General features: G+C 42.1%; 1 protein-coding gene across 4 annotated transcripts in view; it reads left to right on the top strand.

Annotated features, from left to right (window-relative positions):
- The window catches only part of DDX42 (DEAD-box helicase 42), a 35,118-nt gene extending 18,923 nt beyond the window's left edge, over positions 1-16,195 (top strand). For all 4 annotated transcript variants that reach the window (XM_074978964.1, XM_074978963.1, XM_074978965.1 and 1 more), the window contains 9 exons: positions 453-581; positions 1,237-1,336; positions 3,032-3,079; positions 3,673-3,770; positions 5,972-6,248; positions 7,785-8,011; positions 11,217-11,327; positions 12,728-12,826; positions 14,090-16,195. In XM_074978964.1, coding sequence (XP_074835065.1) covers positions 453-581; positions 1,237-1,336; positions 3,032-3,079; positions 3,673-3,770; positions 5,972-6,248; positions 7,785-8,011; positions 11,217-11,327; positions 12,728-12,826; positions 14,090-14,875 — 1,875 coding nt within the window. In that variant the 3' untranslated portion in view covers positions 14,876-16,195. The remainder of the gene's footprint in view (positions 1-452; positions 582-1,236; positions 1,337-3,031; positions 3,080-3,672; positions 3,771-5,971; positions 6,249-7,784; positions 8,012-11,216; positions 11,328-12,727; positions 12,827-14,089) is intronic.
- The last annotated feature ends 1,055 nt before the right edge of the window (positions 16,196-17,250 follow it).

Raw genomic sequence — 17,250 nt, 5'->3', positions numbered from 1 at the left:
TTGGTACCAAAGGTGGCCTGTTGTGTACCCTCTTGATACATGACATTCTCTACTTCTGCTACTAGTAACAGTGTCATAATTAATCATATCAGTTGTGTTGTTCCTGTATACTGAATATACAATATATCAATACCATAATGTGTGCATCAAAAGAACATTGCTGAGGTTAGTTAATGTTTGGTTTATGTTTGTAAAATTGTTTGAATTTGAAAAGCTCTATAAATGCTGTAGTCCACATTCTACAGTTGGATGCATGGATGGAATTCCAGTTAAAGTTAATGAGAGCTTCACATTTGTATTTGAGAGCAGAATTCAAGCATGGGGTTTTGTAAATATTGTTCCTTGAGCTACATTAATCTGAAGTTTGAGATGCTGGGATTTAAAATTTAGAGTGAGAGACCGTTTTTTCGTCTCTAATCTGAGCTGTGCTTTGCTTTGTTTGCAACTTTTAGATCCATGCTGAATGTAAACGCTTTGGTAAAGCATATAACCTGCGCTCTGTAGCAGTGTATGGAGGAGGAAGTATGTGGGAGCAAGCCAAAGCTCTGCAGGAAGGGGCAGAGATAGTTGTCTGTACACCAGTGAGTATATATTTTTGTATTTTCTGCCTGCACTGGGGCTTTGGGTACTTTCTCTGAAATTGAGATACAGTCTTTGAAACCTGGTGATGGGAATTGTTTTTCTAACTATTGAAGCCTTGCAAGTTTCCATACCACCAAAATCCTTAATAAGAGATGCTACAGCAAACATGCTGAAATCACTGATGAATCTGGAAACATTGACAGAGGTAATCTCTAAATAGGAAAGCTGAAAAAGAGCAAGGTCAGATTGAGTCAGTATGAGGCATTCTTGGTACAAGCACTTGATTTCTTATTCTTGAAATTGTGATGAAAGCATTCTGAAAGCGACCAGCTCCCATGCTTGTGTTTCTGTTAACTCTGAATCTAATGATAGCACTATAGTGGCTACTGCTTTAGTGAACTAGCCACATTATTCTGAAAATATATTTATTCTACAAGCCAAGTAACCGTGCTCAACCTCCCAAATAACCACATGTGTTGGCTAACTTGTTGGACGCCATGGCATTAAGACATTTTCTATGAAAAGTCTCTTTTTTTAGAATAATGATTTATACTGAGTGAGGATTAAATATCAGAATAGTACCAACTTTACATTTAAAGATCCCACTTGATACACTTAAAGCCTTGTGGATTTTAATTTGTTGCTTTCCGATAGGGTCGCTTGATTGATCATGTGAAGAAGAAAGCTACCAATCTTCAAAGAGTCTCTTATCTTGTGTTTGATGAAGCAGATAGAATGTTTGACATGGGTTTTGGTATGTACTGAACAAAAGCCTCCACAGAGTATAAAATACTGGTATGCTATTTTCAGTCTGAATTGGCAGACTAGAACTCCTGTAGCTTAAGAAAACTTTGAGATCCATTGAGAAAAGTCTATGTGGACAGAATCTTTGCTAGGAATGCACTTGAAGTGCATGACCTTTTAGCATTGTTGAAAAGGGGCCATGCAGGTCTAGCAAAATGAGCAATGAAATGGGATTCAAGAACAGCTAGGTTCTAATCTGGACTTTCATGTCAGACTTTCTGGGTAGCATTGTGCTACCTTTCACCCCGTGCTTCACTTCTGCATGTATAAGTGGGGATGCAGTAGTAACACCCATTTGACTGAGATGATACGTGCTTGAGTCGTTAACAGTTGCACAGTGTATTGAATACAAGTACAGCTCTGCAGTGTCATTAAAGAAGACCTGTGCCTTAATGTAGCACAGCTTTGAGGTAAATCAAGGAGAAGAGAGCAGCTTCCTAGTATTCTGTAAGAAATGTAGGGATAAAAATCTCAATTAATTTGGAACATTCGGAAGGGAGTTGAAAAACAGCATTTTGACAGCAAACACAAAATTAATGATAAAATTAAACAACTCCTCAGTCTGTTCAACTTAAATATTAAATGTGGGGCATAAAAATTGCTGGGGTCTTTTGCTAGGTGGATAAAATGTTTAATTTTTTTTCCATGATAATGATCATGGTAACGATCAGGAAAGATATCATGCTTGCAAATTTCCATGACAGTGTCGCAAATATGAATTACATTTAAAAAATGTGCAGACCCACTAGTCCTAGAAAATTCTTGTTTTTCTTTTTATACTTCAAATTCAATCATGGGAGCCTCCTTTTTTTGTTCCCACTAGTCAGAAATTATTGTACTGGAATCCTTATCCAAGGTAGCGATCACAACCATTCAGAGTTAGAAGTAGAAGGGATTTGAGCGCTACATATGGTGTACCTTCATTTTGGGGGGCAGCATTGCTCAGTCTTTGTCTCAGGAAACTAGAGCCCTGCAAATCTATTGATATATGCTTTACATCCACCAGTACCACATCTGTGGGTAGGGATGCAGATATCCATGGCTCATTTTTGTGGATATAAATGTTATATATAGAACCCTGTGAATTTATATATATCTGCGGGTATCCACATCTGCAGATACGGATGTAGATATCTGTGGCTCATTTTTGTGACTACAGATGTGGATGAGGATACAAAATTTTGTTTCTTTGCGGGGCTCCACAAGTTAGCACTACCCTCAAAGCTTAGAATGGAAGTCGGTCAGCTTTCTCAGAAGCTGTATGAATGTTCTTTCTCAACCAGAGGCCTACAGAAAATAGGTGAACTTTGCAAGGCAAAGATATCTTTCTGCCAAAAACAATTTATTCTACTGTCTTCATCTGTTTCATCAGCTGACCTGAAACATTTGCCTATTGCAATGTCTGTTTGAGTACGGTGACTTCTAATAAACCAGTGATTAGTGAGTCTGAGCAGAAAGAAACCTCACCAGATTTTGTTTGCTAGGGCAAAAAAAAAAAGTACTATGGATCCTTTATTTGATTTTTTTTTTTTTTTTTTAATATATCTCCTGAATGCATACAAATCTTGACAAGATTTTCTTTTACTGGCTAATGAAATATTACTAGCTATTTCATTATGTGCTGTTTTTCTTATTCCTTTCTCAGAATACCAGGTCAGATCAATTGCCAGCCATGTGCGCCCTGACAGACAAAGTAAGTACAAGCCTGTTTATAATCAATCTACCACAGTGTAAAAGCTGGAAGAGGCATTGATTTAATACTCTAGTTAGAGCAAGAATCTTGGAGCCAGTACTTTTTCCAGCTTTGTTACTGACTCATTCTTTGACCTTAGATAAGTCATTTAGAGCCAGATTTTCAAGAGTTTGGCTCCAGCTGTTCTCAGTATGGTTTGATGGATAGCTCACCAGGGAGTTGATAGATTTAATATTTAATATACTGTGAAATCCTCTGATGAAAGCTACCATGGGAATACAGTGTGGCATTACCGTCTTTCCACATCTTGCTTTCAGAGAACTGACTAAATGCTCTTATTCTAGCCCTTTTCCTGGATGTGTGCTTAAAGTATTCTCGTAAATTAATACAAGCCTGAACTGTTTGTGCTTAAAGGATTTGATAGAAATTTCCTTAAACTTGGTTAAAGATTGAGTGTAACTCAGAATCCCTAATACCTAGCATAGTTCCAATATTTCTTTTGTACAGAGCTTGTTAATAAGATCTATATAGAAATGTTTTCATGGTACAGAGAGTATGATCTTCAGAGAGTACAAATAGACTTTTCCTTCCAGCTCTCTTGTTCAGTGCCACTTTTCGTAAAAAGATTGAGAAGTTGGCCAGAGATATCCTGATCGACCCGATTCGAGTGGTGCAGGGAGACATTGGAGAGGTAAACCTGCAACATTGTTTCCTCTGCCATCTTTGAATTTTCTTTCAGAAACAATCTTCTTATGTTGCCTTAGATTATTAATTTAAAGGTTAGACTGTAGCTGTGGTCATTGATTATCAAGGGGAAATAGTTTGCATTCTTGAACACAGTGTCTGGAAAAATAATGTAATTTAAAAAAAAATTCTTATGTTGTGATAACTCATAGATTTTAAGGCCGGAAAGGACTATCATGGTCATCTAGTTTGACCTCCTGCATGTCACAGGCTACAGAACCTCACCCACCTGCTCTTGTGGAAGGCTTGTAACTTCTGGCTGTGTTATTGATGTCCTCAAATGTTAATCTGAAGACCTCAGGTTTCAGTCATTTAGTTCAAACCACTAAATGACTCTTGCCCCAGAGGAAGGTGACCTCCCCACTGCCCCAGGTCTCTGCCAGTCTGACCTGGGGAAAAATTCCTTCTTGATCTCAGATATGGTAATGAGTTAGATTTGGATCATGTGAGATGGACATTACCAGCCAGGTGCATGGGAAAGAATTATCTGTAGAACTTCTCTCTAGAACTCGATATTTTCACAATGATAGTTTTTTATTGCTGGGAGCAATGAGGGCTTATGCTAAGAAAATTGCTCTAGAGAATAAATAATTCCAATAAATTGCTAAGTTAACAACTTTTCCATTTTGGCCATTTGTTGTATTCACCATCACAGATCTAGATGTCCAAGATTTAGATACATGTGTTTAACCAAAACATAATAGTAATAATAAATAATTGGTAGTATTTTGTCCTCGTGGCTATATCTCAATACTACCTTACGGTTCAGTACTGCTTCCATCAAAGCAGAGAATTCTGCCATTACCTTAAATGGATCTGCTCCTTAATTCCTGCTGTAGTCTTTGCTTGGAGATTAACAGGTTACTAGCCTTGTTACTGAGCTAGACAAGATCTAGAAACCCCACTCCCCTTTTACAGTAGACTTTTTAAAAGTCAGTATGTGTCTCATCCTTGCAACATCAGTACATTTTCAGTGAATAGTACAGAGAGGGAGCCGTGCTAGTCTATATACTATCAAAACAAAAAGCAGTCAAGTAGCACTTTAAAGACTAGCAAAATAATTTATTAGGTGAGCTTTTGTGGGACAGATCCACTTCTTCAGACCATAGCCATACCAGAACAGACTCAGAACATACCAGAACAAGCTTACCTAATAAATTATTTTGCTAGTCTTTAAAGTGCTACTTGACTGCTTTTTATTTTCAGTGCAGTGCTTGACAATTTGGCGTTTGTTAGTTTGAGACTCATATGGATGAATTTCTGTGCTTTGTCCTGAAAATGTAAAGGATCATTTAAACCTGTGCACAGGTTCTGCAATCCTAAGACTCCTCATAAAGCTAATAATAGAATTGCTTCCAGCTGGATTGTGGGGGGATTCCTTATGGTTTATTAATAAAGAAAATTAATGGCTGATTAAAACCCTAGAGTTTTCAGCTTTTTAGGCAAGCGCTTTACTTTTGAGAAAAGGAATCTCTTTGCAAGCTCAGTTAGATAGTGCCCCTTCTGTTGCTGAAGGGCAATGCAGATAGTCTCGTTTCTTTGTGCAACATCATAACTGTCTTGAAAACTTCCTCTTCCTCAAGACAGTTTATATTGGAATGCACACGCACAAAAATCAAAAGAGCCATGTACCCTCTGCTGTTGGTTCCACATTGAGTTGATGCATTGAACCTCACCAACACTATACCTTACTGGGGTTCAGGTGAAATGGTCCAGCTCCCAGAGGGACCTCCCTCCTCAGATCCTGCTCAGATGATCTTTCGGATGAGTGCCCCTCCCTTCATGCCCTAAGATCTGATTGTTCCCCTGCTCTCTGATTCTCCTCTTGCTTCAGCTGTCTATTTTAAATGGGAAATATGTACTGTAGAACCTGGCAAGGTCTGTGCTTTGCCTCTCCCACACTTAGGGTTTGGCCAGTCTCAGCCTTCTGTGCCCCATTGAGTCAGTGTAGTCAGAGATGAGGCACTGGAAGAAATACCAGTTGAAACTTCTTTAAAAGGGGAACCTCACCTCATTTCAGTCCACTCCTCCCTTTCCCTACACTATTGATTTGAAGCCCTGTGCTACATCCAGTGTCTGCCTTGTACTTTCTGTGCCATCATTTGCCACTCTACATTATAACTGTTGTCCTGTCATTCTTTCCAACAGGCAAATGAAGATATTACCCAAATTGTGGAGATTCTCCCCTCTGGCCCTAGCAAGTGGAACTGGTTAACCAGGCACCTGGTGGAGTTCACTTCTTCTGGGAGCGTTCTCCTCTTTGTCACCAAGAAAGCAAATGCAGAGGAGCTAGCCAATAATCTTAAGCAGGAGGATCATAATCTAGGGCTGCTTCATGGTGATATGGACCAGAGCGAAAGGAATAAAGTCATTTCAGACTTTAAGAAAAAGGGGATCCCAATTCTGGTTGCTACTGACGTGGCAGGTAAGGAACAAGTTAGTCATTAGAGTTAATATGTACAGACTGGCAGCTTCAACAGAAAAGCTAGTGAATCAGCGTAGAAACTAACACTGGCATGTGCACAATTGGCCCTGGTGAGAGCAATGTGGGGGGACTTGCATGGGAGCTGTGTAGCTATTTTGCAGCTAAACAAAAGCTGTTTCCAGTCTTCCACCTAGTATCGTCATAAGATGGGAAGTTTTACTATCACATGAAAAACAAGCTACCCCAGAGTACTATCGCTCTGTTTTGTTGGTAACTATTGTTTTTTTATTCTGCATTTAATGGAAACAAAACCTTTGGAACATTTCCTTAAAAATGAATTTTGTAGGGGGATAGGGGCGGGGAAGATGTCATTTCATAGTGCAGACATTAGGCTTCTGGCTTGTATTGTGAGAGACCCAGATTCAAATCCTTGTCCTGCCTAATTAAGAGCAGAGATTTTCTTCCCAGACTACCTCAAAGCAGGTCAAACTGGGACTTGAATCTGGGTCTCTCACATTTTCCATATCCCAGGTCAGTAGTCTAAACCCCCCAAACATTTTGGCATCATTGAAATTTCGTTTAAGCAAAAATATTCCAGCTAGTTATATTCCAATAGCAAATCAATATGTGCTACCTGTTAGGCTTTTCCTCTTGCTCTGTTGCAGGAGGTAACTAACAAGGGAATTTAGACTAGGCTGGGGTCAGCAAGCTTTGGATTCTGTTCTTTTGGCTTGGGTGGCCTCAAGCAAGTCCTTTAACCTTCTTGCATCAGTTATGGAGTCTATAAAATGGCTGCTACCCACTTCATGGGATTTTGAAGCTGACTGAGACCTTCAGATGAGAGGGGATAGAGAGGAGCAAAGTATTAATACTAGCTTAACATACATACTGTGCCTCAGTAAGGAAAGCCCAGCACCTTGCAGTTCTGTGCGGTGTTGATGATGTTCTTTTTCCATGCCCGGAAATGGAAGTAAATAATAGGCAGCAGGGTTTGCTTCTACAGCTTTAGAAATTTTTCAAAAGAACACTGTACTAGAAGAGGGGTCTTATTTTCAGTTTTGTAATACAAGACTACAGATCTGCTTGCCAGCTACTCTTAGAGAAAGTTAACAGCTCCCTTGTGATGTATTGACTGGTAGCTTGAAATCTTTTGGGATATTACGTAGTCTTCTCGGGGTGGGGAAACAGACATCAGAAACCTTCAGGAAAACAGCTGTTATATCCTGGAATTTACAAAATCGTTTATCTGGTATACCCCTTTTTAAGACACTCTGTCTCTCCCTAACATACTCAACTGAATGGGTCTGTCCCATGACCCTGTTAAACAGATATGTGTCACTGTCTAAGTGGGTGTCGTTAAATTTCAATTAACCAGGGATATCAGCAGTAATGGGGTTGGCTTAAATGGTTTATGCTCTATTGCAAAATTCTTTAACTAGTTAGAGCTGTGTCACTTGGCCCAGGGTCATCTTCCTGGGACTTCTTTGTATTAATTCAAGATAATTAAGATGATCATCATGTTTCTCTGTGTTACAGCTCGTGGTCTGGATATTCCTTCTATTAAGACTGTGATTAATTATGATGTGGCCCGTGACATAGACACCCACACACACAGAATTGGACGTACTGGCAGGGCTGGTGAGAAGGGAATAGCTTACACTTTACTGACACCCAAGGATAGTAATTTTGCTGGTGATCTTGTCAGAAATTTGGAAGGCGCCAATCAACATGTTTCAAAAGAACTCTTGGACCTTGCAATGCAGGTACAAACAAGCAAAATGTCTTGGTTAGAGGGGCATCATTATTCAGTGCTTAGAGCTGGGTAAGGGGGAAGTCAGGAGTTCAGCAATGTAATTCTAGTTCCATCACAGACTTGCTGTATTACCTTTAGTCTCCCCGTGTCTCAGTTTCCCTACTCTGAAATATAAAATCATATGTGCCCCCCTTTCAGGGGTTTGTGAGGTCTAGTTAAGTGACATTTGCAAAGCATTTTTGAAATCCTTGAATAGAAGGTGATACACTTGCGGAAAGCATCAAAATAAGGTATCCGATTATGTGACCACATGGTATTTTTCAAATAAGTCATATTTCTTCTATATTCCTAAGACACATATATCAAATTGTGTCACATCATGCATGCCATTAATGTATAAACCTAAATGAAGCTTCAGTTGAGTAGCATAGGTTTCAGGTCTGCACAATCCCCTTGATTCCCTGATTCCAAGTGCATTGGTTTACAGTGCATGTCTTCTCTTTCATTTGGTCTGTCAGTTGTTAATTAGCCTTGGCATTCAGCAGCTGCAGTGCCAGGGTCTGATCTGCTACCTTTTCTATGGCCTTTGAGAGACTCCCTTCTCTCACTGGAGGAAATGGAGACTCTGGAGCAGAGCATAAAATGGCCTGTTTTTAAGTTTGATGCTAAAAAGAGTGACAGTACCAAAGAAATCAGGACCTGCTGATTCTAGGTCAGCATTTCATAGGCTTAAAGAGACTTATTACAATTAAATCTTCACACACCTTTTAACTTTGGCGGGCACCTAGAAATGTGGCTTGAGAGTTATGTAGGAGTGTGGTGAGGAAGACATGAGAAGTCATTCTTCCACTCTACTCCGTGCTGATTAGGCCTCAATTGTAGTTTTGTGTCCAGTTCTGGGCACCACATTTCAAGAAGGATGTGGAGAAATTGAAGATGGTCCAGAAAGGACCAACAAGAATTATTAAAGGTTTAGAGAATGTGCTATGAAGAAAGACAGGAAGAATTGTGCTTGTTTAGTTTAGAGAAGAGGAGATTGAGAGGGGACATGATAGCAGTTTTCAAGTACGTAAAATAGTGTTACAAGGAGGAGGGAGAAAAATTGTTCCTTTTGGCCTCTGATGATAGGACAAGAAGCAGTGGTCTTAAACTGTGGCAAATGAGGTTTAGATTGGACATTAGGAAAAAACTTCCTAACTGTCAGGGTGGTTACACACTGGAATAAATTGCTTAGCGAGGTTGTAGAATCTCCATCACTTCAGGCATTTAAGAGCAGGTTAAATAGACACCCATCAAGGATGGTCTAGCAACTCTGGATGGTGCTTGGTCCTCCGGGGGCCTGGACTTGATGACCTCCTTGAAGTCCCTTCCATTTCTAGTGTTCTGTGATTTTATGCAAGGTTGCTATTGCAGACACATCTGCTTTATGAAATAGTTTAGTTGTTCATTGTATCTGCTCAGCAACACTGTCTGTCCAGGTTATTCTGGCATGTCCAAATGTAGTATGCTTGAAAGTTTGTACCAGGGAACTTTGGGATTCCGTAAGTACGCTTCCTGTACTGCCCAGCACACCTGCTAGTGAGCAGGGGGTTGGAATACTTTTGGGATGGAGCTAGTATTGTAGCTTCATCTTTACATAAGTTAGACAGTGTGTGGGTAAATATTTTGGAAGGATCTTAAAGAACATATTTGGAAAGTGAGTTAGAGTAGGCACTATTCCCCAAACTTTTCGTCTAGGCACACCCTTCCCCTCCATACACTAATACAGTGTGTCTGGCGTCCCTCTTCACCCTTACCCTGGCTGGGAGCAGAGTTGCCATTGGGATGGAGGCTGTGACTAGCAGCCAAGAATAGGGACTGTCCAAGTCACAGCTGGTATTAGGGGCCAGGAATGGAACCAAGGCTGCAGCTGCAGTCAGTGGCTGGAGACAGGGCCGGAGCAGGGCTGGCTGGCACTCCCTTATCAATATTCTCTCTAATCTTTTCCATCCATGTCTGGAATAATTTTTATGTGCACCAAGGCATGTATGAATGTGCACCACCAACAGAAACACAAAACCTAGCTGTGGGTGCTCTGCTAATCAGCTGGACAGCATCTGAATTTCTCCTGAATAGCTATACATGTGCACAGCTTACAGAGAACACTATTCATTTCCCACCCTCTCAGGGGTGCTGGTCTGGGCCCCACTGCAGTTCCCTTGATATTTTTCTACAACCCCCTGGAGGGGAGGGTGTTGCCTCGCAGTTTAGTGATTTTCAACAAAGTTTAGGTTCCTAGGCTCAGTTTGAAATGGAACTTAGACTGGTAAATCACTTAGGCACTTTTGAAAAATTTGCCTTACTGGCTCCCTTAGACCTAAAAAACCAAGCCCGGCATTTGGCAGATGCAGCCAGTGCTCAGAAGACCCTGAGGACAGTGCTTGGATGTAGAAAATAAAGCTTTGCAAACTTAAAGTGTTTCAAGCAACCTTAGTTTCTCCTTATCCCATTACTGAGGTGAATTGATAGGATCAGTGGATGCTAACAGTGAAGTGTGGAAGGCTATTGACCTCCCATGGTGAAGACCACAAACAATGTTTTTGTTCCTGTATTTTTACAAGAGGAAAAACAAACCATTAACTGGGATGAGAATTTTGGAAAGAAAACCTATGCTCACAAGAGGCATACATAGAGGAAGCATCCAGTCGTGCTCCATCTACAGTTTAGTTTCAGTAAAGCCCTTTCCCCTATCCCAGGGGTGTGCAAAGTCAGGGGCAGCGGGCTTCCTCAGGGGGACAGGAAGTTTTGTAAGGGGGGCACAATGCAACTGGCTGCTGGTTTTTAGGCTCATCCATTTAATTAAAAATGTTGAAATATGTTGCTGTTTTTATGTATGTTTGTTTATATTTATATACTGTTCAATAAGGTGTTTACATTGTACATACTTATTTTCTTTTGCATGCTGAAATGGGTGGGTTTTTTTTTTTTCATATGAAAATAACCAGAATTTCCATCAGCTTGGGTTACGTTAGACAGGCTGGGGAGCCCTGCTGACATAAAATTGTTTGCTCACCCCTGCCCTATCCCATCAGCTTGTGATAAGGCCTGCTTCCAGGCAGAAAATAAAACATCTGTGTGTTTTTCTTTCAAAACAATCAAACAAAACCCTTCTTTTCCCACCCCACCATTCCTGAGCTAATTTTTGCATTTCAAGCCATTGTCTTTGTTTCATACAGAATGCCTGGTTCCGAAAATCCCGTTTCAAAGGAGGAAAAGGCAAGAAGCTGAACATTGGCGGTGGTGGCTTGGGATACCGCGAGCGCCCAGGCCTGGGTTCGGATGGCTCTGTAAGTAGAGAACTTTATGGGCTATTTTCAGATCCTAAAACTGTTAAATTTAAAATTGGCAGCTTTTATCATGAAAATCCAGCCTAATATTGGAGCACAAATCCACAGGGCCTCTGTGCAGGATTAAAGATCAGCTCTTTTCACATTCTTATGCAACTGAGAGTCTGAGATTCAGACATATCATAGAAAGCTCCTTGTGCTGAACTCTCACCTTGTGATCTTGAAGGCTCTGTTTGGAGCCAGAGAAGGGTCTGAGAGGGACGGGTTTCTGATTTGATTTGACTTGACTTTTTTGGAAGTCAACACTCAGCACACAACCTGTGCATCCCAAGTGGTCCTGGGAGGGGGCTTGCACCACCATAATGGGGTATAAAAGTGCATGCATTTGACAGGGTGGTTTTTATCCATGAAAGATTATGACCAGATAAATCTGTTAGTCTTTAAGGTAGCATAGGACTCATTATTGCAGATACAAACTAATATGGCTGCCCTGCTGAGACATAACAAGATATAGTTGAGCTGAGAAACTTGGTTGATTCTTGGCAACAAAAAAAATTATGGAATTCAGTTAGTCTGGTTGGGAAGGTCGTTAGAGCCCTGTCTGTGCTTAAAAAAAACCCACTCACTACTGCCCAGAGGGTCGCAACAAGTGTGACTGAGCAGGCACTGAGCACAAGTTAGCTTGAGAAGTGTTGATAATATACCATATGCCGCACCAGTTCACTAGCCATGGTTACCATTTAACCTTAGTTACTGAAGACTTGGTTTTGTCTACTCTTCCAGCTAAATCATATTTGTCACTGATTTCTCTGCACCTGTTGTTCAGGCTTACAGTCAGGGCCCACATGGCAGGCAGGGAACTCTTCTGCCCTGGATTCATGCCCGCTTCTGAAGACATGGAAATGAGAATATATTACAAATGTCTGTTTACTTGATTTAAGAGCAAACCTACAGATACAAATTGTCATCTCTCTCCCACCCTGTCCATTCTCTTTTCATTCTTTATGGACAGTGCCATCTGGTGGTAATGTTGCCCTATGGTTAGAGCTGGGAGGACAGGACTCTGGAGTTCTAATCTTGGTTATTTTCCCTTCAGTAAAGTGAGAGTAAACCTGGTTCTCAAGGCTGTTAGAGAAACAATAGTTTGGGTGAGGTAATATCTCTTACTGGAACTTGTCTCCTTCACTAACAGAATTTGGTCCAGTAATAGATAGTACTTCACTCCCTTGCCCTAATGTACGGGGACTGACATAGCTACAACTGCATTGCATATAATCTCAGGGCTGTTGGGACACTTTGCAATCTTTAGGAAAAAGCAATCACTCCCTGAGACTGGAGTTAGGAAGAGGTGGAAAGAGTGTAGTTGGACAAGTTCAGGTTCTCTTTTGCTTTCTCCTCAGGATCGCGGGAACAGCAATGTGATGAGTAACTATGAGGCATACAAGCCATCCACTGGGGCAATGGGAGACAGATTATCAGCAATGAAAGCAGCGTTTCAGGTTTGTGTGATCACTTATGTTCCCAGATGAAAAGAGGAGCTCATGAAGTAAATGCTAGCCTTTTTACTACTGAGCAGAGACAAAGTTGCATACTTAGAGACAGGCATGATTTTCAGGTATTATTTTAAATCTTGTGTAGATACACTGGCTGCCATATAAACAGAATACCCGTCCTGTGCTATTTGTACCCCCTTTTCCTGGCTCTAGTTTCCCTGTGCAGTAGAACTGTGACGCTATCATAGACTGAGAGACTTCACCAGCCACCTCTTCCTGGAAACTTTAAAATACGCTTTCACAGTTTAGTGCTTCTTCCAGCTTGTCAGTGTTGCTCGGGTAGTGAAAACTTTCATTCCTTGCATTTCGTTCTGTGGTCTACATACTTTCCACATCCCTTCAGTAGCTGTTTCTCAGTAGCACAGCACTGCAGCTGATGATCTCAGAGTACTGGAATCTACAGCATATTGTCCCTACTTAGCTAAATTCTTGGGAACACTCTGGCTGACTGTTGCAGTTGAATTAATTCAAAATTTTAAATGTGCAAGTTGTACAGAGTTCCTTTATCATATATCTCTTGTTTGCTGGTTTACACTGCGGAGCTATTATGGATACCGAGGTATCCTGAAATAGTGACTCCGTGTCTATGAAACACGCCTGGTATTTTGAAATATTTTTCAAAATACTGGCCATGCTATTTTGGCATCTCTTTACCCCTCATTGCGGGAGGAGTAAGGGATGCCTTGAAATAGCATAGTATTTTGAAATTTGGCACTGTGTAGACAGCACTCAATCCCAAAATAACCTATTTAGAAATTGATTTGAACGGGGATAAGCAGATTCTTATTTCGAGTTAGGGGCACAGTGGAAACATAGCCCAACTGACCAGTTCAGCTGCATTATAGGATTCCCCTTGCTTTCTGTTCTCCATCTGGGCTATATTCCCAGTATCAGACTTGTCCTGCATCATTTTCTTCCCTGTCTTTTGTGTAGATTGTGTGGCACCAATAATGTAGTAGAAGTTGTAAGAGTTAATAACAGTTAGAGACAGTCTGTTTACTAGAGTGAACAGGTAAACGCCACAGTAGAAGAGTCCCCTTGATTAGTGCAACATATGTACCACCAGGAGGTGTGTGCATGATTTCCTGTTTAGAAACACAAAACTAATGTTATTTCTCAAAGACCAGCTTCTTAGCAGAGCCCCTTGCACATTTGCTCCTCCCCAGATTCGAGGCTGGAGCTAACACCCTCTTTTTCTATTTCCTGCAGTCACAGTACAAGAGCCACTTTGTTGCTGCCAGCTTAAACAACCAGAAGACTGGTAGCTCTGCTGCTGGGGCCAGCGGTTGGACCAGCGCTGGGAGCTTGAATTCAGTACCAACAAATTCAGCACAGCAGAATGCTGCAAGTCCTGACAATTCGATTGCCACTGCTGCAGTAAAGGGGATCCCAGGTTTCACCAGCTCTGGGAGCCTGAGCAGTGTACCTGGCTTTCCAAATGTAGGAATTCAGGGATATAATAGCACAAATGCCAACATCAGCAATCGAGAAGGAGGAGGAGGAGGAGGAGGAGGTGGTGGTGGTGGTGGTAGTGGCGGCAGCGGCAGAGAACGATACGTTGATAACCGAAGCAATCGCCACAGTGACAGTCAGCGCCATGGAGACGGTGGTGGGCGCCACAGTGACAGTCAGCGCCATGGAGACGGTGGTGGGCGCCACAATGATGGCTACCGCCATGGAGACAACCGCCATGGAGACAGCCACCGCCACAGTGAAAGCCGACATTCTAGTGGTGGAAGCAACAGTAGCCGACATGGAGACGGCCGCGTTGTGGGAGAGGGCCGCGTTGTGGGAGACGGCCGCGTTGTGGGAGACGGCCGCAGTAATGGTGATGGCCGCAATATGGGTGACGGCCGCAATATGGGTGATGGTAGGAGCAACAACGAGAGTAGAATCAGTGAAAACAGGAAAGATGGCAGCAATCGGGACAGCAAGACAGATGGTTTTGCTGTCCCTGAGCCACCAAAGCGCAAGAAGAGCCGATGGGACAGTTAGAAGCTGACGCATCACAATCTGGGGTCCATGCAGGTGGTGATGTCTCTTTAAGGAAGATTTTGGTTTTTGGCAACTGGCTCTTGAGTGGGGAGAAAGGAGGGAAACCATGCAAACTCTCTAGCTGAGTCGGTACATCTGCAGACAGCTTCACTCTAATGACATTTAAACACAATGCTTTTGTCAGAGAGGCGTCATTTATATAAAGCTCCTGGGTTCTGCATTTAAAAATTTGTCCACTCAAGCAACTTTCTGATGGGCTTAAAAGGAGATTTCATTAACAGGAAAGTGGCCATTTCTTCCACACACTGAGAACATTAAGAAACTGTTGTCCAGAGAAGTTTAAGGTAGTTTGTTTTCTTTAATCAATGTAGATATTAAATGCCAGTCCATCTAGAGATGCTCAGGACCCACCTGTTCAGCATAATCTTTCAACAATTTGTGTAATACCAGTCTCCAATCTATTCTTCTCCCATAGTTGCATCCATCCCTTGGATGATTTGGTCCCAAAATCATCTCCTTAATTAAGAATGTATTCATATGTTGCTAATGGCCAGATATAAAAGGTTGTTTGCATCAAGAAGATTAAGGGATTTTTGTTTGGTCTGATTTACCATAATCCCACAAGTAGGATAGAATCCCTAGGCAGTTTGTAGGAAATGCACTGATGCCTTTGCAGGTGGTGGCTTTTATTTTTTAAAGAGAGCCGCCGCCGCCGCCACCACCACCTCCCACCCCCCAATGTAACAACATTCACCTTGGTGGAAGTCTGAAGAGCGAGCATGCAGTGCCCATTTGCTCACTGTTTTGAGAGGGCTAATTGCTTCTCAGAGAAAAGGAAAACCCTTTTATATATGCCATATTAATCCTGGTCCAGTGCCCCCTTGTGAGACAAGGCCAGTGGGGGGAAGGAAAGAAGATTTGCTCTTAAATTCAGGGACCTGCTGCTCATAAACCTTTAGGAAGAACCTATACAAGTAAATAGTGAAGTGGGATGGCTCAGAAATCGCCCCATATCAGAGGTGTGTAGTAAAAATGTAAAATCTTGTTTGACTGATTTTAATTCTAACTGCTGTTGTGTGTATTCCCTGGTTTTTTTGTTTTTGTTTTACTTTTTTTGGCCATAACAGTAGAAAGAAAACCTTTTTGCTGAGAGAGTTCTGTTCTCAGCTCTATCTTGTTTCTACCAAGAGAAGTATCAGAAACTGTCAGGTTTTTGTGACATTGTGACATTTTTCTCTATCAGCTGCACATTTACTTTCTGCTTACTGTAGTAAATGTTTTATTACTGGGATACCTACCTAGCATGTGTTTTGTTTGGTTTTGTTTTTTTCTGCCCCCTCTGTTGCTCTTCAGCTGTTTTGGAATTTGGATAGATACTGAAGAGAACTACAGACTTTTATACACTCTTCTCATGTAAATCTTAAAATGGATGAACTAGAGTGCCTGGCTTTAGAGGGTAATTAGGATAATTAGGCATTGCATAAATTTGGTGGAATGAGAATTGGTGGGGCAGGGTAATACCAGGATACAAAATATATAGAAATGACAGAGTGGGTCACACTGGTGGGCTGTGGCATATAACATACAGTCAAAATTCCAAATGAATCAAATCTTTCCAGGTGCTTGGCTGGTGGGTCTCGCCCATGTGCTCAGGTTGTAACTCATCACTGTATTCAGGTTTGGAAAAGAATTTTCCTCTGGATCAGATTTGCAGAGACTGGGGTTTATTTTGCTTCCCTCTGCAGCAGGGGGAACAGGTTGGGTTTAAACTAGAGTAAATGATGTACAGTAAACCCTCAATATAATGGATTAATGGGGGGATGGGTGTCCGTTAATGCCAAAAGTCTGTTAAATCAGAACCTGCAGGACTGGAGGCACACTGCTAGGTGCACCAGGGAGCACTCCTGAGACCTGGGAGGAACACTGTAGGCTTGGGGAGAGAGCTCGCCAGTTGGTTCTTCGTGCTGTTTACAGAGCAGAGCCTCTAGGCTCGCCTGCCATGAGCTGCTCATCACCCACTCTAGACTGGGCACTCCTGGGGAAACTAAGTTTCCCTGAGGTGGGTGTGCCTCTGCCTCCAGGCTCTGGCTGGCAAGACGTCCACCAGCTTTACACTGCATCCACCCTGCTGGGAGGAGGCTGAGCACACTCCCTTACTCTTGGCCATCAGGCAGCCTGCGAGGAGTGACGGCGAAGCCCCAGCTGCTGTAGCTGCCCTGGCGCCAACTCTGGCCCTGGCAGCTCCTGCCACTGCAGTAGCCCTAACAGTTCCTCCAGCCCAGCAGATCCATCAGCGGCTGCTGTGGTGAGTTGCTGGCATGTATTTGCAGGGACGGGGCAGCGCTGGCAGCCAGCATCTGTTATTTCTGGTCTGG

Source organism: Carettochelys insculpta, chromosome 28 (genome assembly GCF_033958435.1).
Source record: "Carettochelys insculpta isolate YL-2023 chromosome 28, ASM3395843v1, whole genome shotgun sequence".
In the NCBI taxonomy this organism is placed as follows: Eukaryota; Metazoa; Chordata; order Testudines; family Carettochelyidae; genus Carettochelys; species Carettochelys insculpta.
The sequence above is the reverse complement of the archived record's forward strand: the minus strand, read 5'-3'. Positions and strand labels throughout refer to the sequence as shown.